Here is a 15,872-nt window from a genome sequence, read left to right on the forward strand (position 1 = left end):
CTGAACTTTAGTTTAATACTGATGAAATCATGGTGCTTCCATCACACCTATATACAACAGACTAGTTTTAAAGGTTGCATACTAGATACACAGCTTTGTCTTTTCAGTACATTGTAGTCTAATACATCTGATGTCTGACTCACTCTGCCGAATGTTAGGATGGGCTTCAGGCTGTCTTGCTTGTGAGTCACAAGTAAATTCAAGCGAGGCTACATTTGACAATATTAATGGTTAAATCCAGTACTGATCCCAAATGAGGGATCAGGAAATGAACTCAGAGCACTTGGTTTCATATAGATACCAGAACATAGAGACATGTTTCAGGTCAATAGAGAAAGAAATTATCTCAATCCACCTCCAAGAAGAACCTTCTGAATTCAAGGTTCCATGTGGGTAAATTAATAGTCCACACTGAAAATGTCTTCTGAACATTCAATATTTAAATACTTATTTATCCAATTTCACTAAATTCTGATTTAAAGTATAAAAAATTATCAGTAAATGTTGTTTTGACACAAGTATACTTGTGTCTTTTTGTAGGTGCTATGTCTGGAGGCTTTAATTTTCAGGTTACAGATGGTCTGAACTTTTCACCTCGGCAAATATTTAGCATCACAGCCCAAACTTTGGTCATTCGACTAGAAAATAACAATGGATTGGCAGTTTTCCCAGGTAAGGTTGCCACTGTGAGATTTCATTTTAAAATATCAATGTATTACAAATAAACTAAGCTATGAAGTAGAATGTCTGATAAAAACTCAGATCTTTAGAGAATTTGTTTTTGGATATAGCTTTCAGAATCCTCCAGCCAACAGAAGAAAAAAAATCACCTTGATTCAGGTTTTTATTTTCCACTTTTCTGGGCCAGCACTACTCTTTGGTAGCGTGAGATGGTGGCAGATGCTGGGTGATGGCAGCATTGTGGTATTGTGCAATACATGGCTGCTTTGTGCCTCCTAAATATGTCAGTTACCTTCCTATGCGGTGGAAGATGTATTTCCTATGAGCAGTGTTCAGAGTGGATTCTTCTGTCAGCTATTTTTTAATGTCATGGATCTTTAAGCAGAGGAAAGCAGATGAAAATGTGAAAAACAAGCACATGAAAATGTGCATAATGTGTACAAACAAATTTTATTTGTAATATTTGTGTTTGATTTCGGTTCATAGAAGCATTACCCATAATAAGATGATTTAACAAAAAAGGCAGGAAGTCAACTGATTTGCAGTTTGAATAAATGTGATCTTAATACAATGCATGGCAGGGGTTTTCAGTCCAAACCACTATCCCTGCAGCTGCTTTTGGTGTGCAAGATAGCTTCAGGCATGAGCTTTTATAGGAATTTCTTTAGTGAGCCAAAGATAATTATAAGTAAACTGTCCCTGATGCATTTTTGAAGGGGGAGTAGCTCTTTTCTTCCATTCTGCCCACATTAAAGGAGTAATATTTTTCCCAGCCCTTTTAACTGTTCTGTGTTTGGCTTGCAGTAACAGCTAAGATTTTTTCCTCTGAGTTAGAAAATATCTTGCCTGGCTTTAACTGATTGGATTCGCCTACTGGTTACCCTGGATTCTTTGGGCTTTCTTATGGCTTTTCCCCCCTCTTGGGTACAAACCCCCCCCCCCCCCCAAAGTTTCACTCAAAAAGTTGAAACCAATGCATCAAAGTGTTTTAGTTTAAATGTATTTATTGTCACTAATGTTATAAATATATACCTAAGCCACCAGTCTTGATCTTGTAAGTTACACATGGTGATGTTTTCCCTTGTCAGCCCAATTGCAATGGAATATGAGACAGAAAAGCATTTGCCTCTAACCCTGATAGTAAAACTGCTACAACAAGAAACAGCAGCAATTGTAATATGAGTTGCTATGTGCTGCTCTTTCCTGACACCCCAAATATGCTGTATGAAGCAGCTTCCTCACTCCGTCTAATGTTAGGGCTGGTCCAGTTATAGTGCTGTCCTTCAAGGGTCCTGTCTCTCTGTATTTTTGCCACCTGGACGGTTTTTTTGTAATGAGAAAAAAGTGAGAAGAAAATACGACATGAGGATTATAAATAGAAGATGATAATGTCTGGATCCTCTTTAGGTCTGTAAATGAGGAAGGGTCATTGCACAGCAAAAGCTTTTTCTGCAAACACCCATAGTAAGATATGCAAACAAACACCATTATAGTACTATATAGTGTGAAAGTTACTTTGGAACTTGTGGTATTTGGCCCCCAACCGGAATTTAGTTTCTTCCTATTAAACTGTGAAGACCAGTTTTTGACAGAAAGTCTTCTTTGGGTTCCCTCAAGGTCTTGTGGTTTTAATAGTACAAGAAATGTAGTGGGTCCTGTTTTTTTCCCTTCTTTCCATATCTTCGCCTTGAAAAGCTTAGTAAAGACTCTCTTAATTTAGCCCTGGTTGGTACTTGGTTGGGAGCCCACCAACAAATGCCAGGTGCTGTAGGCGATATTTCAGGGGAAGGAACTGGGAAACCATCTCTGAGTATTCCTTGCCTAAGAAAACCCTATGAGATTCATAGTGTCACCATTGGTTGACAGGCAACTTAAAGACATTCACACATGAACATACAATTCTAACTAAATGTGATGGCAGTCCAGGTGCCCCTCTGATATTGTTTCCCTTAGAACTGCAGATGCTGAGATTGTGACCACAATGTGATTCGGGGTCACCAGTCAACGTAATACTGGGTTCTTGGGGGTCAACAGTTTCCAAAATCTATGATATGTCACAATCATAACACTATTATTCCTATTAAGCTGCCATGGTTCTATCCTGTGGACTCCTAGGCTTTGCAGTTTGGTAAGCAGTGGTTCTTTGGTAAGCGGTGGTTCCCCAGATGTTTTGGCCTTCAAGTCCCAGAAATCCTAACAGCTGGTAAACTGGCTGAGATTTCTGGGAGTTGTGGGCCAAAATACCTGGGGACCCACAGGTTGAGAACCACTGCACTAAAGTTAAAGCCAAACGCTCCTCCCTAAACTGCAAATTCCAGGATTCCATGGGATGTTGCCACAGCATTTAAAGTGAAATATAGCACTATAGTTAGATTTTTCCCATGGCTCTCTATTTTATTGATCCCTCCTCCACAATCTTTAATGAAGAGCTTTGAAAAGTTACTTATTGATTACAACCTTCAGAATTTCATAGCCAGCATAGTTAGGATTTGTATTGATTGTAGGAGTTTCTGGGACTTGTAGTCCAGAAATGTAACTTTTCCAAGCAATAGAAAGATGGTTAGGCTAAATGTAGAAAACAAAACTGGTTAACAAATACCAGCAGTTTTACAAGCATCCAAAAGAAAATGCATTTAAATCACCAAGATTAGATACTGCTGCTAAGCAATTTGAAGACATAACATAAGTTGGCATGTCATTTTTCTTTATTCCAAACATTGACCTAGTTTTAAAAAATATTTTCTTTTGACTTACTTTATTTTCACTGTCTTTTCTATAAATTTGGATGAATTCCTCTTTGGACTCTTTGACCCATTGCACAATTGCCATCTGTTGAGCATATGACATAGCAGCAAATAACTTTTCCTTTTTAACCATTTATTTTATTATTGATGAAATGGATAATTATGCATTGTGGTTTAGATTCCACTGTACCTCCCGTTGCTTTATGATCACTGGTTAATTAACAAGTAACTTAATAGCTCCAGTTTGTTTTGTCCCTTTAAATGGTAATTATCATAGGCCCCTTCTACACTGCCATATAATCCAGATTACCAAATCAGATAATCCACATGATCTGCTTTGAACTGGCATATAATCAAATTCAAAGCAGATAATCTGGATTTTATATGGCAGCACAGAAGGGGTCGTAAAAGGGGCCGGAGAGTCATACTGGAGGAACTAGAATTTCTAGGGAGATAGTTTCCCAGGTTTAAAAAAATGTGTTTTTATTCGTATTTTTTCTAAATTCATGGGGGTCCCACATACGAAACCCCCATGGAAGGAGAAGGCCTAATGTATCAATCTCTTCTTGTGCTCAGTGCAAAGCTACTGGTTGGGTCTGGACCAGACTTAACGCATCCTTTACTACAATAGAATGTACAAGTACTTGTACTAAAGCAAATTTTTCAAAGCTTGGAAAGGATAGATATCCAATGCAAGGAGTACATGAGTGAAGTTTAGGGATAATACCATTATAATTCAGCAAAAAACAAAAGAAAAAAAACAAAAAATAAACAACAACCCAAAACATTAAACTGTTTAAGTAGAGTATATCAGATACAGCTCTGTTTAGATTAGTGTCCTAAAAGAAAATAAAGTTTCTTAACAGAATGCTTTGAATACATTTGAACATGACACTTAACAAATGTACTAAATCGAATAACGTTATTTAGAGTAGTGGAAAAATTCATGAAGACTGTTTATTTCTACTTATGCCAGCAAAACCTATATCACTGGAGGAGATGGGCCTTTGACAAAACACCCTTAGTGGCTACCCTTGCCAAATGTGACAGTCAGCTTCTCACCTATCATGCTATTTGCCATTTGTTTGCCTCTCCCTCTGGATCCACTTGTGCCATTTCCTGGAGGGAAGAAGGAACACGGTTATTGTGTCTTCTCTTACCTGCCACAACTTGCTTAGTTGCACTACTCGGATGTATAGAAATTTGACCATTTTGAGGAAAGAGATTATGAACATAGTGCTTTCCTTCTTCCACTCTGTTTTACTTTTAAAGTACATTTTGTTCAGTGTATGTATTTAATGGATGCAAATATGATTGACACTTTTTTCACTGTTATATGGAAATGCTATTAGAAATGGTAGTGGCATCAGCGGTCATTTTATAGCTGCAACTTTGCCTATCTTGCTTTTACTTTAAAGTGCCTAAGGCTTCAATCCTATGCATATTTATCTGGGAGTAAGTCCCACTGGACTCAGTATAAATTATTTCTAAACAGAAACAGATAGAACGGCATTGCACGTGAATGACTTAAATGTGATGCTGTGTATTAAGCAATTGTGTGCTCAGGACAGGGCTGAGAGGGAAGTAGAAGAAAGAAAATGCCAGTTTTTAGTGATAACCATTCATGAAACTGCTTTGTCGTCATCATGGCATAGGTTCCAGGAAAACAATTACAACTCACAGCCTGAAAGCTGTCACCAATGATGTGGCTGAGGCAAAAAACAGAACAATATTTTTCACTGTTACAAATCCCCCCCAAAAGGGAAGACTCATCAGCATGTACTCTGGTAACAGCACACAAGATATTTCAAGTTTTACACAACTGATGGTAAGAGTCCGTCTGATTGTGGGCATTGCTAATATGCCTATTACAAAATATTTCTTAATTTTCTCTCTCTACCCAAAACATATTGGAGGGGGAAATGACAAGATTTGTGAGAGGGAGGTATTTTGTGCAGCTTGCATTTGATAAAAATGAACCAACGTTACCTATGGATCACATTATACAATGTGCTATGCACATCATATGAAATGAGTTGGGTAAATGTCAACATTTACTAAACCTAGGAAAGAAAAAGGAGTGGACGATCATGATGAATTATGTCAGCAGAGATATAAAAACAGGTTTTTGTTTGTTATGAGAGACCCTTATGAGTTTGTCATAGCAGCTGGAAACTGTGGTTCAACAATATCTTGAGGACCACACAATTCCCACTCCTAACCTGTCTATTTCTTAGACTTAAACAATAGGTAAAATGAATTAACTGCTAATTAGAAAATCTATATATAGATGCATCTCAACTAGAGATGAGTAATTGCATTTGAGCTCCAGCATTATTATTAGATCTTATTTTAATTAAAACACAATTTTATTGTATTTTGTTATCATCACCTTTTTCACTTTACAGAATACTATCAAATTCCCACATTCATGAAAACATATGGATTCAGCACTCATATTACAGTCCCACTCTGTGCCAATGTTTATGATTTGTACCTTTACTTGAAAATGTAAAGTGAGACCATGATCTCAAAATTAAAAACCACACTCACTTCTGAATGATTCTCCCTCATTAACTATGTTCATCATACTAGATTAATAGGTCTGAAAATAATCACTTGTTGAGCAACCTTTGAACTGGCCTCCAAGGTCTCCCAGTGATTGTTTCTGTGATCCAGTGAATGTGTTAACTAGCCTGAGGGCAAATCTCTTGGTTTACACACAGAATTAAAGTTTTGTGGTTATTGAGTTACCACCGCACTTTTACAGGATTATAGGTTTTAACCCTGAGGTTTGGCCAAAGTCCATATATGATGTAATTCTTTTCTGTAGACCAAAGATTTAACTGAAACCTGAGTATTCATTTCTGTTTTCCTTTGAAAAGGTGGATAAAGGGATAGTCATCTATGAACATGCAAATAAGGAAGCAGTTGATTGGGATGCCCAAGATTATTTTACCTTTACCATCTCCTCCCCACCAGCTGTCCTGGGTCCTCAAGTATTTCACATCAATATATCTTATCAAGGACATGGCCAAAATAGCCAGCTATTGGCAAACACAGGTAAAACAACCTTTTAACATTTGTATCTCTTCAAAGAACTCAGGGCAGCTCCACATGGGATTATGCTTTTTTTAACCTCAAAACAACACTGAGATGTGGGCTTCATTGAAAAAAGCAACTTCTCAAAGAAATGTCAGTGCTGTCAATGAAGGAAAGGAAGGTGTGCTGGGAAGCCCGGGATGAATACTGGAAGTGCTTAGATGAAAATATGGAGGAATCATTTAAGTATGAGAAGCTTAGGTGCTCTTTTGTAAAAGCATGTCCACAGCAGTGGGTTAAATACTTTGATAAAAGAAGAGATTATTTAAAATATCATATGGGTACAGTAGTTGGAACCCAACATTTTCTGGGACCCATTCAAAACTACAGAATTAAAGCACTGTTTTCCACTGTGACTGCTATGGTTCCTTCTTCTAGAATTTTGGGAATCACAGTTCACTGAGGGACATTTGGACTCCACAGCCAAAGTGGTCTAGAGCTTCACCAAACTACAAATTTGGTAAGATGGACCTAAGGCAGTTGAAGTGGGATAATAATGCTATAACTGTGTAGTGTGTATGTGTCCCAGCTCTGATTTCAATGGTGTATTTGCCCATTGAAACACTCAACTTTCTCAACTCAACTCCAACATATATATGTGTTAAACAATCTGACATTCCATTGACAAGCTAGGTGTTTTCATTCTAATCCACAATTCCCAACAATTATTCAGGTTCTCGCTTCTTCTTTCTCTGTTTCCTCATTTTTTCTGATTTCCATTCAGGAAGAACATAATCCCCTGGTAGTGTTGCCAGAAATCACTTGCCTTGGATAGTTAGAACTCAGGGGAAGGTTGTGTTTTCCTATTCATTGCGTAAACCACAGAGAGGTAATATTTGGTCCTCTGCATACTTTGGAACCTCAGCAAAAGTTCAGAAGCACCAGTCAGTGTGGACAAAAAGAGATTGTGGGACTTGTAGTCCAAAATATCTGAAGGACAAAAGGTTCCCTATAGTGGGGCAGCTGACTCAGATGGCAGATACCGAAGGCGTGGTTTCATAATTCCTTTCATCTGCTTTATCTAGAATTCTGTCTGTGCCACACAAGCTATCTGCTTGCCCTGCTGTATACCACAAGGATATTTTTTTATCAGTTGTCAGTTACCCAAATGGTTGAATACTATATATGGAAAGGCAATGGCATTTTGTTTTCTGCTTTGGATAAGAAAATGGCTTGAAACCTGTGATCTTTTAAAAAAACAAATCATGATTTATTCTTCCTGCCAATTAATGCTTTAATAATTTTTTCTTTTCTTTTCACAGGTGCTGTTGTACAGGAGGGAGGCCAGGTTACAATTGACAAAACTAACCTGGATGGTTCAAACCTGCTCTACAAATTACCTGAGGCCCAGCGTTCCATGTTTGAAGTATGGTATGAAGTTGTCATATTGCCTCAACATGGGAGAATTGTTGTGGGAGAAAGAAACATTTCAAGGGAAAAGCCTAATTTCTCCCAGTACATTGTTAACAAATTTGGAATCACCTATGTGCATGATGATTCCGAATCACTCAGCGACCAGTTCTTATTTGCTGTGTGGCTAAATCAGAAGGGCAGATCCACAGCAAAAACAGATTCTGGTGTTTTAGAAGAGTTATTTAATATCACTGTTGTGCCAGTGAATGACCAAGTACCAGAACTGAAGACAAAAAGACTTCATTTGAATGTTCTACAAGGGGATACAGCAGTTCTAGGACCAGAAAACCTGAAAGTGGAAGACTTAGATAACACACCAGAAGAGATCAAATATACTATCATAAGTAATCCCCAAAATGGTTATTTAGCATTCTGGAATCATCTCAGTGAATCCATCAAAGAATTCACACAAGCAGATGTTGATGGCAGCAAAGTTTTGTTTGTTCAAGATGGAAGTTCTTCATCTGGAGCTTTTTACTTTAGTGTAACAGATGGAAAACATCGTCCACTGTACAAACTCTTTAGTGTTGAAGTGACTCCCATGTCAGTCACCTTGGTCAATCTAATGGAGGTGGTCCTTACACAGGGACAAAACACTGTTACAATTACAAACCTACAACTTTCAGGAGCAACAAATGGGAAAAATACTGAGATCATGTATGAAGTAACTAAACCCCCCAAGTATGGACATCTTCGGATTGGCAATGAACAGATAACCATGTTTCAACAAGCAGACATAGACACAGGAAGACTGTCATATTATATGACAGACCCCACTGTCATTAGAGATACAATGGAATTCATGGTGTTCACCTTGGACAGCAACCTAACAGGACAGGTTTTGAATATTACAGTACAGCCCTTTGTGCGAATGGTTCATGACTTGAACATTTCAAATTGTGTGGCCTACAAACTCAAAGCAAGTGACTTGAATGCCACAGAATTAGCAAATCTAACAGACAGCAATCCTGAATTTGAAATAATTGTTTCCCCCCTTTATGGAAGAGTGTTAAAGAGGCCATTGAGGAGCGTTAAAGCTGAAAGATCAGTTGTGTTCACTCAAAGTGACCTTGACAGAGGTGTTGTGTTTCTTGAAGCACATGCCAATATGACAGGTGTTGATATGCTCAATGATTCCTTCACCTTTATACTTCGAGCAAACAGTGTGCAGCCTGCTATAGGTCAATTTCATTATGCCATATTGCCACATAATCCTTCGTTACTCCAGATGGTTACTTCCGAAGCGCCTCTTTTAACCAGCACAAATATTTTAAAGAGTTATACCATTACAAAAAATGAACCTGATGTCTTTCCAAGGAAAGACACATATACTGAAGCACCAGCACAAACTCAGCGGCACAACCAAAACCACTGGGTGCATCTGAAAGACAGAGAAGCAATGTATATTGAGGAATCTGCAAGAGACAACTCTGTTTGGGCTGAGACCACAATGAAAACAAGGGCCAGAACCACTAGGGATCAGTCCCTGCCTAGCAATAACTGGCTGTTCATCGTTATTCCTCTTGCATCTGTAACTGCTTTATTTATTGTGGTTGCTGTTGCTGTTTGTATCTTCCTAATATGTCACAAACCAAAGAAGGCCAAATCTCTCATGGCAGAAAAGTCACCGGCAGCTCTTAGTAGCCCAGGGTTTTCTTCTGAAAGGAGCCTAACTGTTCCTACAGTCACAGTGACACCCTTGTTAAAAGACACAAGCAAAGGAACAGCTTTTCCATTCTCGGCCTTCAGGCAGGAGCAGCTTCAGCCAGTGTCTGTTACTCCAACTCCAGCCTCTCAAGCTACAGAAGGACTTCTGCAAAGCAGCTGGTCCAAACTTGACCCAGAAATGATCCAGCACTGTCGCACAACCAATCCGACTTTGAAACGCAGTCAGTACTGGGTATAGAGAATGTGTAAGCATTTGGCAACTCTTTAGGAAATGCATATATTTTGAGTGAATGTATCGCATTCCCTAATTCAAGAATGGGCAGCTTTGGTGGTTCCTGGGGCCAGTTTTTTGCCTGCGGAATCCTGAAGATGGGATAAGAGTCACATAGACTGCCAAAAAAGGCCCCCAAATGGGAGAAACAGAAGACAAACCCAAAAGTGGCCAGGAGTCAATTTCTGCTTTTCGAAAAATTAGGTAGTTTTTACAATGTTAAACACTGGAGAGGGGGTGGTGCAATCTATTTAAAAGGCAAATCGCTGTTCCTGGAAGCTTCTAGGTTATACAGTTTATGCATACCGTTGGGGATAGAAAGTTACCATTAAGTTATGTCAGATTGTATGGTTTGGGCGTTGTCCTAAATTTAGTCATAGAATTGGTACAGCCACAGCCCTTACCATTGACTGATAACCCGAAAAGCCCAAACTGTGCAGTACAACAAATCTTGAAACAAATTTAGGCCTATTTTAGCCTTTGTGCCCAAATAGGACATTTTGATGTGAGTAGAGGGTGCAGAACAATCAACAGTGGCCCCACACTAATACCTCTATACATTTCATCTTCGCTTTTCATACTTGCCCTTTCTTTGTTGAGTGGGACATCTAAAGAAGACTTTTATTTACACGAAGATTCTTGCCAGACTTACCTTTTTGGCCTGAAACTCCAAGAATGTGTCTAGAGAGACAGTACTAAAGGGGTCATGTTGACTATGGCATTCTGGGAACTACAGTTCCTAAAACCAACTTTTCCAAACTTTGGTTATGTTCTGACTAACCCTATACTAGAATCATAGAATCATAGAATCATAGAATAGTAGAGTTGGAAGAGACCACATGGGCCATCTAGTCCAACCCCCTGCTAAGAAGCAGGAAATCGCATTCAAAGCACCACCGACAGATGGCCATCCAGCCTCTGCTTAAAAGCCTCCAAGGAAGGAGCCTCCACCACGGCCCCGGGGAGAGAGTTCCACTGTCGAACAGCTCTCACAGTGAGGAAGTTCTTCCTGATGTTCAGGTGGAATCTCCTTTCCTGTAGTTTGAAACCATTGTTCCGTGTCCTAGTCTGCAGGGCAGCAGAAAACAAGCTTGCTCCCTCTTCCCTATGACTTCCCTTCACATATTTGTACATGGCTATCATGTCTCCTCTCAGCCTTCTCTTCTGAAGGCTAAACATGCCCAGCTCTTTAAGCCGCTCCTCATAGGGCTTGTTCTCCAGACCCTTAATCATTTTAGTCGCCCTCCTCTGGACGCTTTCCAGCTTGTCAACATCTCCCTTCAACTGTGGTGCCCAAAATTGGACACAGTATTCCAGGTGTGGTCTGACCAAGGCAGAATAGAGGGGGAGCATAACTTCCCTGGATCTAGATGCTATTCCCCTATTGATGCAGGCCAGAATCCCATTGGCTTTTTTAGCAGCCGCATCACATTGTTGGCTCATGTTTAACTTGTTGTCCATGAGGACTCCAAGGTCTTTTTCGCACACACTGCTGTCAAGCCAGGCGTCCCCCATTCTGTATCTTTGATTTCCATTTTTTCTACTAGTACTTGCTGCTTTGCATACTGTGCCTTCTATGTATATTTTAAGCTTAGAGAGTTCCATGAATAATTATGCAATTTTTGACTCAAAACACTGTATGTGTAGAAGCTTTTATTACTTCTTCAATGAACTGAGAGTGTATGCACATGTTTCTATGCTATATATATATATATATATATATATATATATATATATCTTAAAAACATAATTATATCAGTAATGTTACATCATATCTCAAACTGTAATTCTGCATGCTTTCAAAAAGATGAGGATGTTTATTTTCTCTGCAAATAATGGAGAAGTTGCTAATCTCTACCATGTCATTTTGACCTTTGCACAGTTGGAAGACAAAAGCTAAAACAAACAAAGCTGTGATTATTTTGACAGCTATTTGTCTAAGTCAATGAGCAAGAAACCTATTATTCTCTTGAGCACTTGAAGTGGATGCCATAGGACAGTTGCTACTTTAAACATTAAAGTTTCCCCCCCATGTTTTTATCACAAAGTGTAAGGCTTGAGCATCAGGCAGAGTATTGTTCTAAAAGATATGCTTCAACTCTCATCCATACAGCAAAGCTATATGGCTGCCGGCCAGTCTACAGCAATATCTTCATGTTTGTGGTTTCGTCTAGAGAAACATATCTTCTTCAGTAGTGTCAAGTCAGGCCCAAATTCTGCCCAGACAGCACAAAGAGAACTGATTCATTTGGAAGGCAGTAGGTTCAGCAGAAGGTCTGTGTATCCAAGGAGAAAAATGGCCCAGTCACAACATTTCTTCATCATGTTTACTGAAACCAAAAAAAATAATTAAAAAAAATCACACCAAACCCCGCATCAATGTGAATAAACAACTAATTACATCTATGAAAAATCAGCAACTAGCCTAGCTACTAATATTCCAAGCATCATACATATTTACAAATTTTCCTAGGAAGTGTAAAGGGAGTGGGGGAGATTTATTAGGGGTATTCGGCTATTTTCAGCTTGGTAATTCAAAAGCTGAGTCAGCCTTAAAATAACTATTAAAAAAACCCAGAAGAACAGTCTGTGTATGACTTCATTCTACTTGGGTTGAAATCGCACTGTTGCATATTTGCAAGTATCTTTTCTAAAGATTGTTCTGGGCAATGTTTCTCTTCACAGTTCAGCTGAAGGATCCAACTATGTCCTTACTCTTGAGCAATGTATATACATACTTGCATATTTGCATTAAGCTTTAAAAGGTACAGAATCATATTTGTATGTTTTCTATTTTAGCTTACAAATCTATATTGTTGTTGTGTGCCTTCAAGTCATTTCTGACTTCTGACGGCCCCCAGGTAATCCTGCCATGGGATATTTTGGGGCTGAGAGTGTGTGACTCACTCAATGTCACCCAGTAGGTTTGTATGGCCAAGCAGGAAATTGAACCCTAGTCTCCAGAGATGCCAACATTCAAACCACTATATCATGCTGGTTCAAGATATCTATATACCATTTACTAAAAGGAAAATGGTGTACAATTGCAAAATGGTGAATAAAATTATGAATCAAAACTACAATGTCAAAAATATCCAAAATAATCCATTCCAAATAATGTCCTTTTCGTTTACACAGTTTAGTCATTTAGTCAGTTGCACAGAGATCTGTGTCTGATAAAATACCAGTACATATAGACAGGTATGCTCTTTGATGGTCATCTGCTTAGTCAGATACAATTTTTATTTCAAGAAGTAACCATTTGACAAATCAAAAGTTGCCTCATGCTGGATGGATTGTGCCTCTCACTTTTAAACTTTTTTTAATGGATGTTAAATAGCATTTGCTTTATAAATACTACTGAATTTACAGCACTGAATTGTGATTGCAGAAGTTTAAAAAATATTTTTGTACCATGAAAATAACGACTGCTAAATAATATATGGCAGGCAAATCTGTAATGTGGAAATGCAATCTGATTTTAAAATATAATGCCAAGTTGTTTTGTCTTTTTCAAATATTATATATGCTTAAAAGTAGTCATTTGAAGTATTGTATACTCTATGTGTGCTATTGAGAGTTGTCTACATTTATGCTGTTTGACTTTGTATGAACATGGGGTCATCTTACCTTAAATCAGTGGTTCTCAACCTGTGGTCCATGGACCTCCAGTGGTCCCCATGAACTAAAATATGGCCTCACCATTACTACACCTTTGCAATGAGAACAACTGGTCTCGCAAAACTCTTTTATAGGTCTGAGGCAACATGAATGTTGGGAGGGGTGAGACTGACTACCCACAAAAGGCACAACAAGCCTCCTGACTGCTGCTTCTCCTCCTCCTCCCTCTGAGCAGAGCCATTCCATGTGGCACCTGGAAGCGGAGGCGCCTTGGTGTCTTCGTTTTTAGGACTGCTCCTGGTGTTATTTGGGGTGCTGATTCAGAAAACTGCATTGGATAAACCCCATCAGCTCTAGATTATTAAATATGGTTTTCTGTGGGTGAGTAGATGACGACTACCAGATGGCATATGTTCTGTCTCAGCAACTAGAGCTGATGGGGTCTATCCAGTACGATTGGATAGTGCTTTGAATGCGATTTTCTGCTTCTTGGCAGGGGGTTGGACTGGATAGCCCATGAGGTCTCTTCCAACTCTATTGTTCTATGATTCTATGATTTTCTGAATCAGCACCCCAAATAAGCAAATCAAATCTAAAGCCAACCAAAAACTGATTTGCAACCCTTTTGGTACTAATGTTGGAGCATAGTCCCTGGTCAAAGTGGTCCCTGGTCAAAAAAAAAAAAGGTTGGGAACCACTGCCTTAAATAGATCAAGCAGGAAGGGGATGTTTCTTTCTCTGTCATACTTATTAAACATGCTTGAAAATTAATGCAACATGTCTCCATCAGGAAATCAACCACACAACCCTACAGACATTGGTGTCTATATTGTTTGGAGTTGTGATCCAAAATCATTTGTAGGCCTTCATAACTGTCATGCATAGGATTGTGCAAATATTTTGTTTTGAAAGGGATCATGAGAGAGAAATAAAAGAAGGCTAAGTCAGGATGAGGAGCCTACTAGATGGTTCTTTGTCTGGACTTCCATTGTTCTGAGATACCTTTTTTGGATAATGGCATCTTAGTACAGAGCAGAGTTTGGCTTTCCAGGTATTATTGAACTGCAGCTCCCATAAGCACTAGGTAGTATAAAACATTAAAGATGCACTTAAAGCTAACCTTTAATACTGTGGCAAAGCCACTAGGAACTGGGAAGCCCTGGCCCTCAAGCGTTCTAGCTGGAAGTCAGCTGTTACCAAAATCCTGTGGATTTTGAAGAGGCCCTAATTGAGGGCAAAAGGGAGAAATGTGCCAAGAGGATGCCACATTAAGTCAACCATTGTTGATCGGCCTTCCATCTGGAAATCGTCCTCACTGTGAAAGAACATGCGGATCTAGAATAGGTCTCTACAGTCACTCATGGACCCACTGCCAAGACTACACTTGGAAGGCAGCATACTTGGCCATGAGTGATAACGGAAGAGGAAGAGGAAGAAGAAGAAGAAGAAGAAGAAGAAGAATCCTTTCCTCCCTTATCCATGGGGGCATATGCTCCAAAGACCTCATGTGGAAACTTGAAACTATGGATAGTACCAAACCCTATACCATAGATGTTTTTGGACTATGGTTGATCATGTAAAGCAAACCATTTTCTTAATTCAGTTCTGGAGGTATATATGCAGGCCAGGAGAATAATGGGAGGTGGGTGGAGTTGAAATTTACACTGTCCCAGAGTCCTTGCTGGGCTGGGTGACAATAGGAACTGACATTACAGCTCCTGATAGCTTCCTCTTTCATGTCTGTGTAAATTACTAACCCGTTGACATATTGTGTGACTATTTAAAGACAAAGGGCTATATCATGGATTCATAGTGGAATTTTCCATTTTGTCTCGAGTTCCAAGCCAGGAACAATTAGGGATCATTGCTACAGTGTCATGAAACATTTAAGTCTTAAGGATACTTACAAGGAAGTACATTCCATGCTTCACTGTAAACTTGCCAAAGCAACACCAGCTCTTCTTTGAACAAAACATATATCTTCCGCACCATCTCTACCTTCTGTTAGACCGAATACAGTCAAGGCATGTTTTTGACTTGCTGAAAACAACTATCCAAACACAGAAAATGGATACTGTATTAATCAAAACAGAGTTTCAAAATGAAATGAAACCAGCAGTTCCTTCCAGAACTGCCAATAAAGTTAATTTACAGCACAAAGCCTTCTTTCACTGCAATCTGAGAAACCCCTGGCTATGAAACTGTTTGTGAGAAACAGCTCTGTGGTGAAATCTTTTTCTTCAGAATGCGCATTTCCCCCACTTCAAGATTTGTTTCCTTCTTCCTTTGTCACATTACATTATACCTACTGGAAAGAGAGAGAGAAACCCACAGTAACCGCTGATTAAGCTGTTTGTATGCAAGTTGAAAGG

The 15,872-nt window shown here is 39.0% G+C and overlaps 1 protein-coding gene across 1 annotated transcript in view; it reads left to right on the forward strand.

Moving 5' to 3' along the window:
• LOC107982245 (chondroitin sulfate proteoglycan 4) overlaps positions 1-14,450 on the forward strand; it is a 34,109-nt gene extending 19,659 nt beyond the window's left edge. The window contains exons 7-10 of the mRNA XM_062972408.1: positions 541-672; positions 5,081-5,253; positions 6,311-6,488; positions 7,790-14,450. Of these exons, the coding sequence (XP_062828478.1) occupies positions 541-672; positions 5,081-5,253; positions 6,311-6,488; positions 7,790-9,846 (2,540 nt within the window). The 3' untranslated portion in view covers positions 9,847-14,450. The remainder of the gene's footprint in view (positions 1-540; positions 673-5,080; positions 5,254-6,310; positions 6,489-7,789) is intronic.
• The last annotated feature ends 1,422 nt before the right edge of the window (positions 14,451-15,872 follow it).

Source organism: Anolis carolinensis, chromosome 2, assembly GCF_035594765.1.
Source record: "Anolis carolinensis isolate JA03-04 chromosome 2, rAnoCar3.1.pri, whole genome shotgun sequence".
NCBI lineage: Eukaryota > Metazoa > Chordata > Lepidosauria > Squamata > Dactyloidae > Anolis > Anolis carolinensis.